This window comes from Anthonomus grandis, chromosome 18 (genome assembly GCF_022605725.1).
Source record: "Anthonomus grandis grandis chromosome 18, icAntGran1.3, whole genome shotgun sequence".
Taxonomy (NCBI): Eukaryota; Metazoa; Arthropoda; class Insecta; order Coleoptera; family Curculionidae; genus Anthonomus; species Anthonomus grandis.
Window position 1 is genome coordinate 7,750,527 of NC_065563.1, and position 15,175 is coordinate 7,765,701.

The 15,175-nt window shown below is 32.3% G+C and overlaps 1 protein-coding gene across 4 annotated transcripts in view; it reads left to right on the top strand.

The window, feature by feature from the left end:
• Positions 1–15,175, top strand: part of LOC126746992 (broad-complex core protein isoforms 1/2/3/4/5) — a 117,230-nt gene that overhangs the window by 43,442 nt on the left and 58,613 nt on the right. For 3 of the 4 annotated variants that reach the window (XM_050455457.1, XM_050455460.1, XM_050455458.1), the window contains exons 3-6: positions 6,492–6,680; positions 6,737–6,939; positions 7,001–7,200; positions 7,261–7,414. In XM_050455457.1, the coding sequence (XP_050311414.1) occupies positions 6,492–6,680; positions 6,737–6,939; positions 7,001–7,200; positions 7,261–7,414 (746 nt within the window). Of the gene's footprint in view, positions 1–6,491; positions 6,681–6,736; positions 6,940–6,997; positions 7,201–7,260; positions 7,415–15,175 lie in introns of all 4 variants that reach the window. The other variant, XM_050455456.1, reaches the window with a different exon arrangement.

Below are 15,175 nucleotides of genomic sequence, written 5' to 3' on the forward strand. Positions count from 1 at the left end.
TTATCTAAGGTTTCTTTTACCCCCGAAAAATTGAATTTAAAATTTAATTTTTCGCAACAAATAAATCGAAACACTAGAGAGGTCCTGGCAGTGGAGGCTGAGAACATCATTCAGTCTGTTAATATTCCTAACAAAAACATTTTACGATCAAAAATAATTAATAGTTTTTCTCAAAACTTAAGAATTCTCTAGATCGATGTCTTATAACTCTTATAACTAAATCTAACCTATACCCTATGAACCCACGTACTCCTGTGCTCTATGGCTTACCTAAGATTCATAAGGACGGGAACCCGATAAGACCAGTACTTCCCTTCGTAAACTCCTTGCTACAAATTATCCTCTTGGCTTAACAATACTTTAAGAGAAGTAACTGATTTTCGGAACGAATTCTCCATTCAAAACTCCATTGAATTTTCCAATTATCTAAAGCAAATAGATGTTCCAAACAATGCCATTTTGCTTTCCTTAGATGTAAAGAACTTGTTCCCTAGCATACCCTCGTCAGATTGTTTAACATTGGTTAAGATCCTGCTAAACATTGTACTTTGCCAAAACTGGTGGTAGATAATCTTATCCAACTTTTATCATTAGTTTTGGAACAAAATTTCTTCAAATTTAATGATCAATTCTTTAGGCAAAAATCTGGTCTCGCCATGGGTTCTTGTCTTTCACCATTTTTGAGCGAGGTCTTCATGAGTCACTTGGAGGAGAAAATCATGAAAAGTCGTTTTGCGGGCTTTTTGAGAGCTTATAAAAGGTACGTGGACGATGTCTGCGTGTTGTGGGTTGGTGACGAGAATGATTTATTAGATTTCTTGTCATTTATTAACTCCCTTCATAATCAGATCTCTTTTACGCCGGAAAGAGAGACAAACGGAAAATTATCCTTTTTAGATTTTCTTTTATACCGAAATAATAACAGTATTTCTTTTGAAGTATATCGCAAACCTTCTGCAACAGATAATATAATCCAATTTAACTCCAATTCCCCTTATCAACACAAATATGCAGCCTTTAATTCAATGTTCTACCGTTTATTTAAATTACCTCTGTCCAAAGACGCTTTTCAAAAAGAACATAATATTATAAAAATAATTTCTCACTTTACAGCTTGAACAAATTATATTACAAATTTTATAATAAATATAAACTGTCCTATCACATCGTCCACCCACCGAACAACATCACCAACAATAATAATTTTAGATGCCTTAGTTATTTCGGCGGCATTTCTCAACCAACTTGCAACATTTTTTAAGCCTTTCAGCCTTCCCATAGCTTTCAAAACGACTAACTCGCTAAGAAAGAACCTAGTAAAGACGTTGGATAAAAGTGACCCTCTATCTAAATCGGGTGTATATTGTCTTAATTGTAAGGATTGCCCTGCTGTTTATGTGAGACAATCAGGAAGGAGAGTATCCACAAGGATACGGGAACACCTAAGCCTCGTTAATTAGTTCAGGGACGGCGACACCACAGAAACTAAGTCAGCATTTGCTAACCATTTATTATCAACGTGTCATAGTTTTGCCGTCCCTCAAAATGTTTCCATTGTTTTCGAATGCCCTAAGGGTAGAAAGTTGGATCTCTTGGAGAAAATGGAAATCACCAAAGCCAAAAAGAGTCCAATTTTGACATGCGTTAATGATGTTTTCACCTTTGAGCCAGGACTTCTTTAATAATCTTATCTAACCTCTTGTTTCTGCTCACGATACGCATATATGCCTTTGACTCTAATATACGTAAGCAGGGCTGGCCGAGTGGTTAACGGTCTGGTGTTTCACCGAGATCAATCAGTGTGTTTTTCTGTTTATTGTAGGTCTCATGATGCTTTATTAGCGAAACATGTTACCTGATTAATACATAAAAAAATATTTTGAGACTGAGACTTAGAGTTTTCATTTTTTTCTTGTATTATCTTAAAGCCCATAATTGTCCAAACATTACTAAATATGATTTCTTTTTATCCACTGATATCGAAGCAATAAATTTACTTCAAAGTGGTGACTCATTTCAAAGTTCAATATCTCAAAAACTAGTGAAGGTATTGTCATGAAATAAAATATGCTGTATTTAGAAATGTATGAACCACAAGTCTTGTTAAGAGTTCAAAATAATCCAAGCAATACTTTCAGAAATATCAATTTTTTTATGCATTCCTGTCTGAGGAACAGGCTTTGACTTCAAACTGATGATTCATATCAAACTTTAAAATCTCTGAATCTAGTGATGGTATTTTCATGAAACAAGTATAATATTTAGAAAACTATATGTTACAAGTCTCTTATAAAGTCCAAAATTGTCCAAATAGTACTTTTAGAAAAATGACTGTTTTTATGCAGTGGTGTTCGAGGAATAGGTTTGGACTTCAAGGTTATGGCTCATTTCAATTTTTAAAATCTCAGAAACCAGTAAAAGTTTTTCCATGAAATAAAAATAAGTTTATTTAAAAAGTATGGACTGCAAGTCTTATTCAGAGTCCAAAATAGTATACAAGCAATACTTTTAGAAATATGATTTTTTATGGACTAGTGCCCGAGGAAGCGGTTTGCACCTTAAAGTAATGACTAAATTCAATGTTCAAAATCGTAGAAACTAATGGAAGTATTTGCATGAGATAAAAAGTAGTATATCGTCGCCCTAAAGTGTAAACCTGCCAAGTCACATTTTACCTATTTTACAGGAGAGTCAAAAAACCGCCTAAATCAACAACTATATTTTACCTAAATTATTCTATGTTTGCCTTGTTTTATTGGTTTTTATTAAATAAATAATAATATAATAGAAACAATATAAAATTGTGTATAACAAACTGTTTTAAGTTAATAAATAAAAATAGGCAGGTTTGCATTTTGTGCTGGACTTGGCAGGTTATCCCCATAATAATAATTAATACCTTAATATTAAATAAAACCAAAATACTAGTAATCGTTTAATATTTTATTACAAAAAAATACTAAAATTATTTGAATTAACAAAGTAAAAAATAAGTGAAAAATAATAGTATATTCTTAACATAATTTTATCCTAAATTACTTTGTTTTATGGGGCAAGTCATCATAAAATGTGTGCTAGTCCCGGGGCAAAGTTTGTTTTATAGCTTGTAGATCTTCATAGTTTCGGGAAGCTATTTTAATTCTCTCCAAGTAAAGTGGACTTAAATCTTCCCATAAATATGGTCTAGATATTCGGCTTTTCCCTTGTAAAAGAACTTCCCACGAGTCCGAAAAATGAATTTTATAGAAAATATCTTCTTCCGCCATGTATCTCTGTAACTTAATCTGTAACTTAATCAACTCTGTAATCAGTAAATATCAGTAACTTTCAGGTCTCCTTTAACATTACCAGGTCTGATTTTTTTATAATATTGCACACAATTAAAACTTTTAAAAAAGTCATAAGTAAGATAGTTTACATCATACGGCGCAGGAATTTTTCTTGCCTGTTGGCAAACAGAAATATAATCAGCAGGTATATTAATTACTCTATCTTAAAGCTTTTGCTCAATTTTAGCATGAACAGAATCAACTTCCATCTGCGTATGTCCAGGTTCAAGATATTTCTGCTCTATTATAATGTTATGGGCAATAGCAATGTTAAGTAAAAGATTCGACATAGTGCAGTTGCCATTTTGGTATGCATATCCATCAGAATATATAATAAGGGTGACTTTTTCATTAGGATCTTCTGGAGGTGTAATATTTGGCAATTTTTTTTTTCTAAAAAAAATAACCATATGCTTGCAAATTCTTCAGCATTAAGTTCACCTTCAGATTCATTCCATAGAAAGCAATAAGCGTCTGAATTCATTAAATTATAAAAACAAAGATTGTGCACTTGAAGTTTTGTTTTATAATATAAAGTAGACAATTTAGATACGGGACACATTAGCACAGCTTGCAAATCCACCGTAAATACATAATATTTTTGTGTATTTTTATCCTTTTCCTTTTCCTCCCGTGCCGCATTTTTCTTTTGTATGTGACTCTTGTATTCACCTTCCGAGATGTCGCCAACCTTGTAACTAACGCATTTTTCGCATTGATCTTTTTTCGGGTGAAAAATGGTATAATTTTGTTCTTCAAAAGCCTTGGAAAATGTTGCTATAGAAAGCGGCTCCACATTTTTTAATTCGCACCAATTATTGATGTAAAAATCATAAAGACTTTATTTAGATTGCCCCTCAGCTAAAAGGTTTTTTTTTCTGATGTTCATCTGCAGTAATGAGACTCCATGACTGGCAATGATTTTAAAAATTGCAGTAAACATTCACGACGCAATTCGAATGGCTTCTTTTGACCTTCCATTGACTTCTCTCTTTGAACATTAGGCGAACGGGAATGAAAAGACCGTTTTCAATGGAGTATCGTCCAGCGACCTATTCCTAAAGTGGTAATGAACATTGTCCTACAAACTCTAAGGTTTTCTTCTCCTACTCTTAAAAAATATTGAAGGATTTGTCCCCTTTTACTTTCATTTTCTTTTTGTCGGTTTCTGTGTATTTTAGGTGGCATAGAAAAGACAAGAGTGTTTACATAAACTTTTTTTTCCGCCCAAGTCATTTTCCATAAGTTGCCTTTGACCTTCATTTACTGCAGAGCATTTTAACATTCCTTTAGGGTTTAGTTTACATTTTCACCTTTCCTTCATTGTACGAGGTTTTTTTGGATTGTCATAGGTCTATTTTCCATTTTTATTTCAAGTAACTTTGACCCCTTTACTTAACTTTCTATTTTTTTCAGCAGACCACGTTGATTCTTGTACTTGAAAGCGCTTTTTACGTTTTTTACTTTTTGTCGGATAACTATAAGATGAGCCTGAGTCGGAATCCGAATATAGTACCAACCTGCTAGCTTCATCATCGGAAATATCAGAAATTGTAGATATTGGATTGTTTTTTAATATGATTGATTCCTGATGTAGAAGCACGAGGAGCTTCATTTAAGTTGTCCAGTAAAGGAATTTCATTCTGTACAATAACTTCTTCACAATTATCTAATTTTTGCCCCTTTTCGTCAATAAAATCAATTTGCACATTTTCGGCTATTTGGAAATTTTCAAAGGGTTGATTTTCTTTTATGGGAGAGTCTGATATATCCATTGATAACTCCAACGACAGGGGAATTGAGTGTACACCACTGCTTTCCTCAAAAGAATACTCCCAAGTATTATGCTCAGAGTCTTCTTCCGGCTCTGAGTCTTCGGTTTCATTTGCTGTTTGGCCGATACATAAATATTAATTTTTTTTGGCAAACAATTTATTGCTTATTGTGGTTAACACGCTTTTCTATAAAAGTAAATACCATAACAGTAACTTATTGCTGTACTAAAATATTATATTTTATTTAATTTGTCTAATTGTAAGAAAATTAATTAATAATAATATTTAATTTTGTTTTTTGTTTTAGTTTAATTTAGTTTAAGTTTTTTGTTAAGTAGAAAAACTGTTTTCTCCTCATGATATTTAAAAAAAAACATTTAAGAAATACTGGCAAGTCCTATTAAAATAATAAACGATAATTACCGCTGAATAAAAAATAATTGCTGCATGCAATTTGGATGACAATGTTTTAACAACTATTTCAAACGCCCAAAATACTAGACGTAACTTAAAATTAAGAATGTACATTAAACTCAATTGCGACACGTTCTCACAAGATCACCATTGAAAGTGTACATGGTGTTTACAAAGTGGATTTGAGTCGGCGGAAGTTAGCTGTCATTCTCATCGTATAAAATAAGGATTATTATTACACATTTGTAGTTGGCAGGTTAACTAATCAACGTAGAATATATAGTGCTGCCGGTTTTTCGAAAAAACGCATTTTAGCCAAAAATGGACTTAGCAGATTTACACTTTAAGGCGACGATATTGAAAAAAGGATGTGCTACGAGTTTTATTAAAAGTTCAAAGCAATACTTAATAATAATAAATATTTATTTTTTTAAAGAGGGGTTTTTTCATTTCCATAAACTGGAAAGTATAATATTAAGCAAAGTTTGCCGTATATCTCTTGTTAAAAGTCCAAAATAGTTCAGTAGTCGTAGAACGTAGTCGCGACGTTACCAATATGCCTAAAATTTCCAAACTTTCAACGGCTTTTTTCATAAATTAACGTTAAAAGGCTGCATTGCTTGATATTGTATTAGCAATGATAGCGTAATCGCAATTGCAATTTTAATTAAAGCCCGCATTTATAACCCATAAAAAAACTAAAGGTTATTTTTATCTATTACAAAATATGATTTTTTTTGCTCGCATTACCGCAACGATATCGAAACTTTTCAATTCGATATTTGAATAACCTAGAACAATATGTAATATGGGACGCGTGGCTTTAATCTTGCAAAGACGATTAACTTTTTTCTATTGAATAATAATTATAATATTTCTGGCACATAAATAGTTAAACAATAGATTTTTTAGATTATAAATAGCTTGCGAAATGGACCGTTTATTTATACCCAAATATAATGAATTTTTTTAGTCGACACCCTGTAAGCACCCTGTGATAGTACTCCAAGATGTTGCTTGGACCGACCTCCATGCCCTAGTGGAGTTCATTTACCATGGAGAAGTAAATGTCCATCAACGATCTCTGTCTTCTTTCCTTAAAACCGCCGAAGTCTTAAGGGTCAGCGGACTTACGCAGCAACATGGAGATGGAAGAGAACAGGTAAGAAATCCTCTTATTCTTCTTCTTCTCTTTTGTCATCTTTTTGTAATTTCCAGTTAGCACAAGTACAAAGCTTAATAAGATCTCAACAGCAACACCAAGCACCCCCCACTCCCCCGATCCCCAACCATCACACTTACACGGATAAATTAGTGGAGGATGCCCTATTTACGTCCCCCTCGTCCCCCCCACATGGAGCCACTGTCAATCAGCTTTTAAGGAGGGCGGCAATGCAGTACAGACGAGAACGATTTGACAGGTAAATGAATGACATAATCCTAGGCAGACAGTAAGTAACGTTTGGAAATGTTTTCCAGAAGGATATCGTCCGATCCGGAAACCGACCATAAGAGAGCCCGATCAGAACACATTATAGGAAATAACAACAATAACGAATTGAATTTATCACATAATCCGCCTCAGACTCAGCCCGCCGACTTCTCGCCCAGTGCCATGAAAAATAACGCCCTTAATTTGAATATAAATTCGTCTCCGTTGACTAAATCGGAAATCGTTGAAGGTACCACTCGGAATCGCTGTATATGAATTAAGAGTCTATAGTTGTCCTTTTCTATTGCAGGAAATGGCATTAGCAGTACGGACCGAGAGAACTCCCCATGCTCCCCCTCACCCACCCATCCCCTTTCACGGTGTCACAGCGATAGCAATGAGAATAACGTCAAAAATGAACCTATAGAGATGATGTGCAGCACTAACCAGCCAGATGAGAATAGGTAAGCGCAGGAAAAATGTGGCAGCAAAAACGTCGTGTGAATAAATGATAATCGGAAGAATTCGTTTCAAGAAGGAGCACAATAGATTTGTCTATAGATAAATGATAAATACACAACAGATTTTTTGTTTGAAAATTATGTGCCCTGATCGGTATGTAAATTAACTAATATTATTAATATGTGGTAAGCAAAAGAAATGCGCGACAACAGTGCTCTGTTGGTAAGCCTGTTTTTTTTTTAATGAATAAGGGCATATATAGGGGTTTTTGTTTTTTTATGATATATTAATCATTACCGACTAAAATCAGATCGGGGATGTTGGTATTTTATTTGTAATTATATTATTTATTATATGCTTAGATATACACTTCTTAGTAAATGTCGGCCTGAGAGTCCGTTTATTAGATATCTTAATTTTAAAATCTAGATACATTTTAACAAGTTAAAAAAATAAACGTAAATTGTTTTTTCTAAATTAATGCTAAGTTACTTATTATAATAAAAATCAAAGAATAATGACCCTAAATTATTTGTTCTACGTGATCTGCATTCATTTGTACACACATAAGAGCCTTCTTTATTACCAAAAATCTAAGGCTTTGAAAAATATTTGGTTTCAAACCGTAAACCACTTTAAATGATCCTCATTTAAAATCGGAACCATATACACAAAGTCTTTCATACATCCCCAGACTAAAAAATCCAAAGGTGTAAGGTCGGGCGAATGAGGTGACCACGGAACCGGAGCATCTTGACCCCGACCAATCCAGTGATTAGGAAATACTTGATGTAATTTGTTCCATAACATCTATAGCAAAATGAGCCGGAGCACCGTTGAGTTGAAACCAAAGATTTTGTCTTAAATTTAGAAGCAAATCGGGCAGTATTTTTTGGAGAATCAACTCAAATCAAATAACCTGGTAAAATGACAGGTCCTAAGAGAAAGTTATCCACAACACCTGCACCCACACATTGACTTTAAAATTTACTGAATGATGTGTCTCAACTATGGCCCTAGATTCTCTTCAGCCCATATGTGTGCGTTATGGATATTTGTCATGCCGTTTCTCGTGAACGTGGCTACGTCAGTAAACAGAATCGTCCTTATAAAATCCACATTTCTATTATTCATTTCACATATTAAGTCTTGCCTCGGGATCATCGGGTAAAAGATGGGTAAAGCTGTTGACTTCGTAAAATATTGTACACGTATGTTCAACGGCAGTATAGTAGTATAGTAGGATGAAAGTCATAGGATTGAAATGCCGATTTGGATAAGTACACGGATCATAAAGGACTAATAAAAAACGTCCTATGGCACAAGCTTTTATTTCCATAGGAAAACAAGTAGAAAATTAATATTCTATTTTTTTGCAAGAAATCTATGCATCCACGACATTCGGGTAAGATAAAAGTTGCTAGGAATAATCACAGCTATGCATGGAAAAAGAAGTTTTAACTTTATTTTCCATACACTGGGAGAAAATCATAAAAAACTCAAAACTAAAAATGGCAATTTTCTCAAAAAGTACTGAGAATTAATTTTTTTTTATTTTTGCAATGGATGCCCCTTTTAAAAGTCAAAAAAAAAGTCTTTTAGCATTTTTGTTTAAAAACGAACCAGAAAGAAATTATTGGCACTTTTTCGGTTTTTCACTAAAACTGGCTGGAAAGTTTACCAGTTGATCGAGTCAAAACATTTTTTTTCTACATACTGGGCATGAAATGCCAATAAAAAGTCTTATGACATAATAATATGCTCCTATTTCCTATCTAGGAGAACAGAGATAAAAAATTAAAAAAAACTCTGTGTGAAAATCATCCATATATCAAATGGCATTAGGCAAACTAAAAATTATGGAAAATTTAGGGCTAATATGAAAAATAGGCTAATTTTTGATGGGTTTTTATCATGTTGACAAATATTTCAACCAACCATTTTAAAAGACTTTGAGATTTATTTTAATGACGTTTCGTTTTTTTCTGACCATTTTTTAGTCTCACTTTGCAATTTATTGACTATAGTGAATCTTGAATTATTATATTAAATGTAATTGCAAAATTACCAAATTTTCGGTTCAGGTAAAACCAGACACCAGCCACCAGCAAATAATTTGTTATAAGGCTTTATGTGTCTCGGTTTACCCAATATTTCTCATCAACGTTAATCAAATTCAAAAAATATTTTATTTTGGAATGAAATCGGTTTGGGAATGTCTGGGCATATTTCTAGTTGAGAATTGAAAGGGAATTACTATTTACAATAATATTTAAAACTTACCAAACATCAAAACCATATCCGCCATTTCGGATAAGGGTACATTTCTTGGTCTATGTTAGAGTTTCACATTTTGAACAACTGTTAACTTATGTTCCACCAAGTGGCTTTTTTAAAAGTAGATATTTGTCGTAAAGACTTTGGGTATTTTTTTTTCACTAAATAAAGAATATTTTGTAATAAAAAATATAAAATAAAACGTTAATGTAATGCATTTATTATTTTAATTCCAAAAATCTCGAAAACGCTGGCTCGTAGCGACTTTGACCAAGATATCTCTTTTACGTGAAAAAGATAGATAATTTTTTTTTTTTTAAATATTTAACCAACCATAAGAAAATTATTACCCTTTAAAGTATAAAAAACCGTGTATGTAGTGAGAACCCTCGTCGTAACATTAAATTTGAATTTACCATATCAAGTTGTAAGAAAACACACCAAATACAAATATGTAATTAAAAAATGTAGATTTATTTTAGGGGTAATTGAGAAACTTGTTAAGAGCATTAGAAGCGTTTAAATTTGACAGTACGTAAATAGTTACTGGTGCCCGAGGTCAGCCAATTTGTTTAGAAAGAAGTATCTTCATTATTAAATTAAGATATTTAATAAAGAGATTGTCAGGCCGACATTTACTAAGAATACTTTTTTTACAAGAAAAGATTGGATAGTTAGAATTTTTTACTAGAACTTTATTATACAGTGGTACAAAAAAGTTTTGGTATTTTTAACACAAGCAATATACCGCAGGTAGCGCCCTTTGCAAGATATAACAAATCGGTGAACGGATTTTAATTTCTCGTTACAAAAAACCTCCTCACACCAAATTTTAATTTAATATCTTATAAAACACTCGACTTACTTCAAAAAAACAATTTTATATTTCTCATTTTGACGCCCTGTATATTGAATACCGAGCGCCCAATTAAAAAATGGCATAACGAAAGTCGCATTATTTTGGTCCACTTTATATATGGCCGGCGGATTGGCCTCCTTTTTCCGGACACCCTGTATGTGTGTGATACAGAATTTATGTAGGTGCCTTACGAAATTAAATAAAATCTATCAAAAAAAGAAAAAAAAATATTTTTTTAGCGGCTTGTTCCTTAGACAGGCCTAAATTTGTAGGGATTCTTTATGGGAGGTGAATTTATGTTTTTGGTTAGCACCATGAAGTATTTATTTTTTTCTCCTGTACAGGAGAACACAGGGAAACTATTGATCGATAATGGCTAGAGATTTGTATAGTCGGCGAAGGTCGGATGACTCGAAGCAGAGGCCCTTTGAATAATTTAATAGTAGGCCATTTAAACATAAGATCCTTAAATACAAGTTTCGAAGAATTTTCTTACTATCTATCTCAATGTCCTTTCGATTTTTTTACTATTACCGAGACATGGTTAGATGGCAACACAGAAACAAATCGCTTTAATCTGCCTGGCTATCGACTCTTAAGACGGGTAGACAGGGGCGCGAAGGAGAAATTGCTTTGTATTTAAAAAAGAACATTAATATTGTCAAAATAAATCATGAAGCAGACTTATTTGAGAGCCTTGGAATAGCTTTTAAAATTAAAAAACAATCATTCGCACTTGTTCAATTTATTGCCCTCCATCAAAGAGCATACCAACGTCTTTAAATGATTTAGAATAAAATGCTTGAATCCTTGTTTATAAACTATGACTACATATTTCTGGTGGGCGAATTTAATATTGACTTCTTGAAAATAAATTTGTATAGTAATAGGATAAGTTTTATTTTGGAAAGTTTTAATTTGACACAAAATATTGTTGAACCTACCAGAATAGACTTAAATGCAGGTAATGGTAGTCTTATTGATTTCATAATATCTAGAAAAACAATTAATATCCAAAAAAATCACAATCGATTCCAATTTCAGAGATAATATCCGATCATAATTTAATTTTTTTCTATTTTTGAATATGTTTCGAGATTACAATAATTTAAACTACAACAATTTTATCACGGATGGATTAGCCATTCCATGGAAACGTATTTATTATTTAAAAAATATAGACGATAAAATCAATTTTTCAATAAAAACATAACCATGCTTTTAGACAAGCATATTCCTGTTAAAACTAAAATAAGGAAAAATAAGCCATTCTGCCCATGCATCACCGACAATATTAAACTTTTAATAGAATTAAGAGACGGTGCGTATAAAAAATTTCAAAAATCAAAATCAAACCCAGATTTGCAGTATTACGACAATTAAGAAATTATACAAAACACGTAATAATTCGTGAAAAAAACGCATTTTTCAGGAAGGAAATTTCAGATTTAAGACCAATAAGTATACTGCCAGCTATATCTACGGTCATTGAGAAACATATTTATAATCAGATATTTAGTTTTTCCGCATCTTTTAATATAATTCCGGTTTGCCAATCTGGATTTAGGAAAAATTTTAGCACTTCGACGGCTTTATTAATATGTTTACTAAACCACATAAGAATTAACGAGGAACAAAATCGCCCTACTTGTATGGTTCGAATGGTTCTATATGTTTCGAATCGAATATGTACATTAAATTATTTTATAAATATGTAAACTTAATCATGAGGCAACACTGCTTGTGAAAAAATGATAATCGGAAGAATTCGTTCCAAAAAGGAGCGCAATAGATTTGTCTATAGATAAATGATAAAATGTAAGGCAATACCGCCTTCCCGATGAGCATGGAAGTATTGAAATAATTTCTCAACTACAGGGGTTAGCGTTGTTGCTATGTAATTGAAAAAAAAGCGGCAGTTTTTCAAACAACAAGCAACAGATTTGTTGTTTGAAAATTCGTTGCCCTGATCGGTATGTAAATTAACTAATATTATTAATATGTCGAAGAAAATATGTGGTAAACAAAAGAAATGCGTGACAACACTGCTCTGTTGGTAAGCCTGTTTTTATAAAGCATGCTAGTACAAGATAATTTTTAAAATTCGTGTAGTGGAGCAAGCGTTGTTGCCATATGATCCAAAAAAGATGACAAGGAATTGTTGTTTGAGAATACTTTGCCTTGATCGATATGTGAACTAAATCATATGATAAAATATGAGACGTGTGGCAAAACCGCCTTCCAGGCAAGGATGGAAAAGGTCTTTTAAACTTAAACTGACTAATTTTTGGAAAACCTTGCGAAATCTAAATATTTATGTTAAATAAAAAGCTTCAATGCTGATTTTTGCCCTGTTTTAAAGTTTTCTCAATATTACTGATCCTTCTAATAACAGTTTAATTAATAATAAACATCCAAATGTTTTTTATTCATTTAAATTTTCCAATATAACTAGTACTGATATTGATAAAATAATTTCTAAAATGAAAAAGTGCAGACCTGGGTTGATAATGTTGATTCTAAAATACTGTTCTTAGTAAAGCCATGACTAACTTATTACATACTTGATGAAGTTATTGTAAATTCCTAAACTGTTGGACGTTGTCTGATGATATTCTTATACTAAAAATAAATAATTCTAGAGGGTCTTGCCATTATCATCATCCAATATTCTTAACAGAGTTATATCTGATCAGATAAAGCCTTATCTTAAGCAAATAAAATTATTACCACGAACCCGAACTGGGCATAGCATTACCACTACTCTTCTGCATATATAAGATGATATTTTGAGGGTTTGTTATCAATAGTGTCTTATTATTTAAGTGTTAACTGTGGTATTTCCCCAAGGTTAATTTTAGGTCCACTTTTATTTGCTCTATACCCATTTGCAATTTTTATAGGCATTTAGAAAAATGTCGTTCTAATCAGTATGCGGATGATACCCAAATTAATTTGTCGTCTTCCTCTGAAGATATAGCTGGTTCTGTACACTATATATACTCTAAGGCTATGTAATGTCTAAGGCTCATAAAGTTGTTATTAATAGCTCAAAACCAAAATTTATACTATTTAGATCTCACTCTCTCAAGTATGGATTGATAAGGAACTAAACTTTGATAAACACGTATCTCATTAACTTCAGGGTGCTTATGCCAAAACTTAAACTTCTTTATATGCTTAACGGTAAATTATTTAGTTTTCATTAGCAAGATTCTGCTTTATATGTCAAGATTGTATTGTAATGTAATTTATTGGCAGTCACTTAAAAAAAATAATACAGCTTAGAGAAACTTTAACATTTTTGTCTCAAATTTTGCTGCAACGGTAAAAAATTTGAACGTCTTTATTTAAGGCATCCCTATGGTTGATTTTAGGAGAGATATACTAAATGCATCTCTCTACTCTAGCTTATAAGCCAGTTTTTTCAGAAAGTCCTGCATACCTTTAAAAAACTTGTTTCTCAGTTCATAGCAACACAGTTATTTTGAGGTGCACGTTATCTTAGTTAGATGGTTAGATAAAATAGCATTGCTCTCTTAAACTAATACCATGAGTTTACAATTTTTAAATAAAAACGGCATTTATTATTATTCATATAGTTGTTAATGTGATTGAAAGAAAACGGCACACAAATGTTTTATTTGAAAATTCATTAGCCATGTTGATCTGTAAATAAACTAATGGGCTTCACAAATTGACAATTTTTGAAATGACAGATTGACTGGACTACTAGGAGGATTCTTAAATATTTTTATTTTCTCACAGTGTAGCGAACTAAGTAACTAATGGCGCCTAGTTCGAAAAATAAATTTTACAGCATTAAATCCATTACACCATATTAATCAGGTTTACCAGCCATCAATTTGACCTGCTGGAGTTTGTATTAATAGATATCGTTTTCCAAAGATTGGTTCTGCTCGAAGTGGAAAGGCACATTTTTCCAGGGAAGCCTTGCACCAAAAAAATACGTAAATTCCTTTATTAGAAAATAGTATCTATATCGATTCAATAAATTTACCTCAATATTAAAAAGAAATAATTAAAAGGCCTAAAAATCGGACGTAAAAATAGAACTTTCCTTAAAGTGCCAACCGTTGGGTAGTTTGCCATATGTGATCTGGCAGTTACGTAATAAAATCGATATTGGCCTGATACTTCTTTATTACTGTGGTTATGTCCAGTCATGTTTGTCATATGTGTTGGGGTAACTGTTCTAGAAGTGGTGAAGTTCTTACAGCCCAGAGAAAAATAATTAGAACTATTTTATTTAAGCTTTATACATTTTCTTGTAGAACACTCTTTCCAGACTTGAAAATTATGGCATTTCCTTGCCTATTTATTTTCAACTCGGTCATGCATATAAAGCGTAACCTGTCTATTCTTTGTCTTGAGGTACCCACTAGGGTTAACTTAAATTTGGATTTATCCAAACATTAATTAATCAAACAGCCCATTAGTTTTACCAATTAACTTATACAATAATCTTCCCATTAAAATAAAAAAATTTGAATGGTTAATAATTTTAAAGCTTCATTGAAAAGAATTTTAATTAAAAATTCCTTTTATACGGTAACAGAATATTTAAATTGCAGCGTCTCGTCTTTACTCCCATAATTCGTATTTG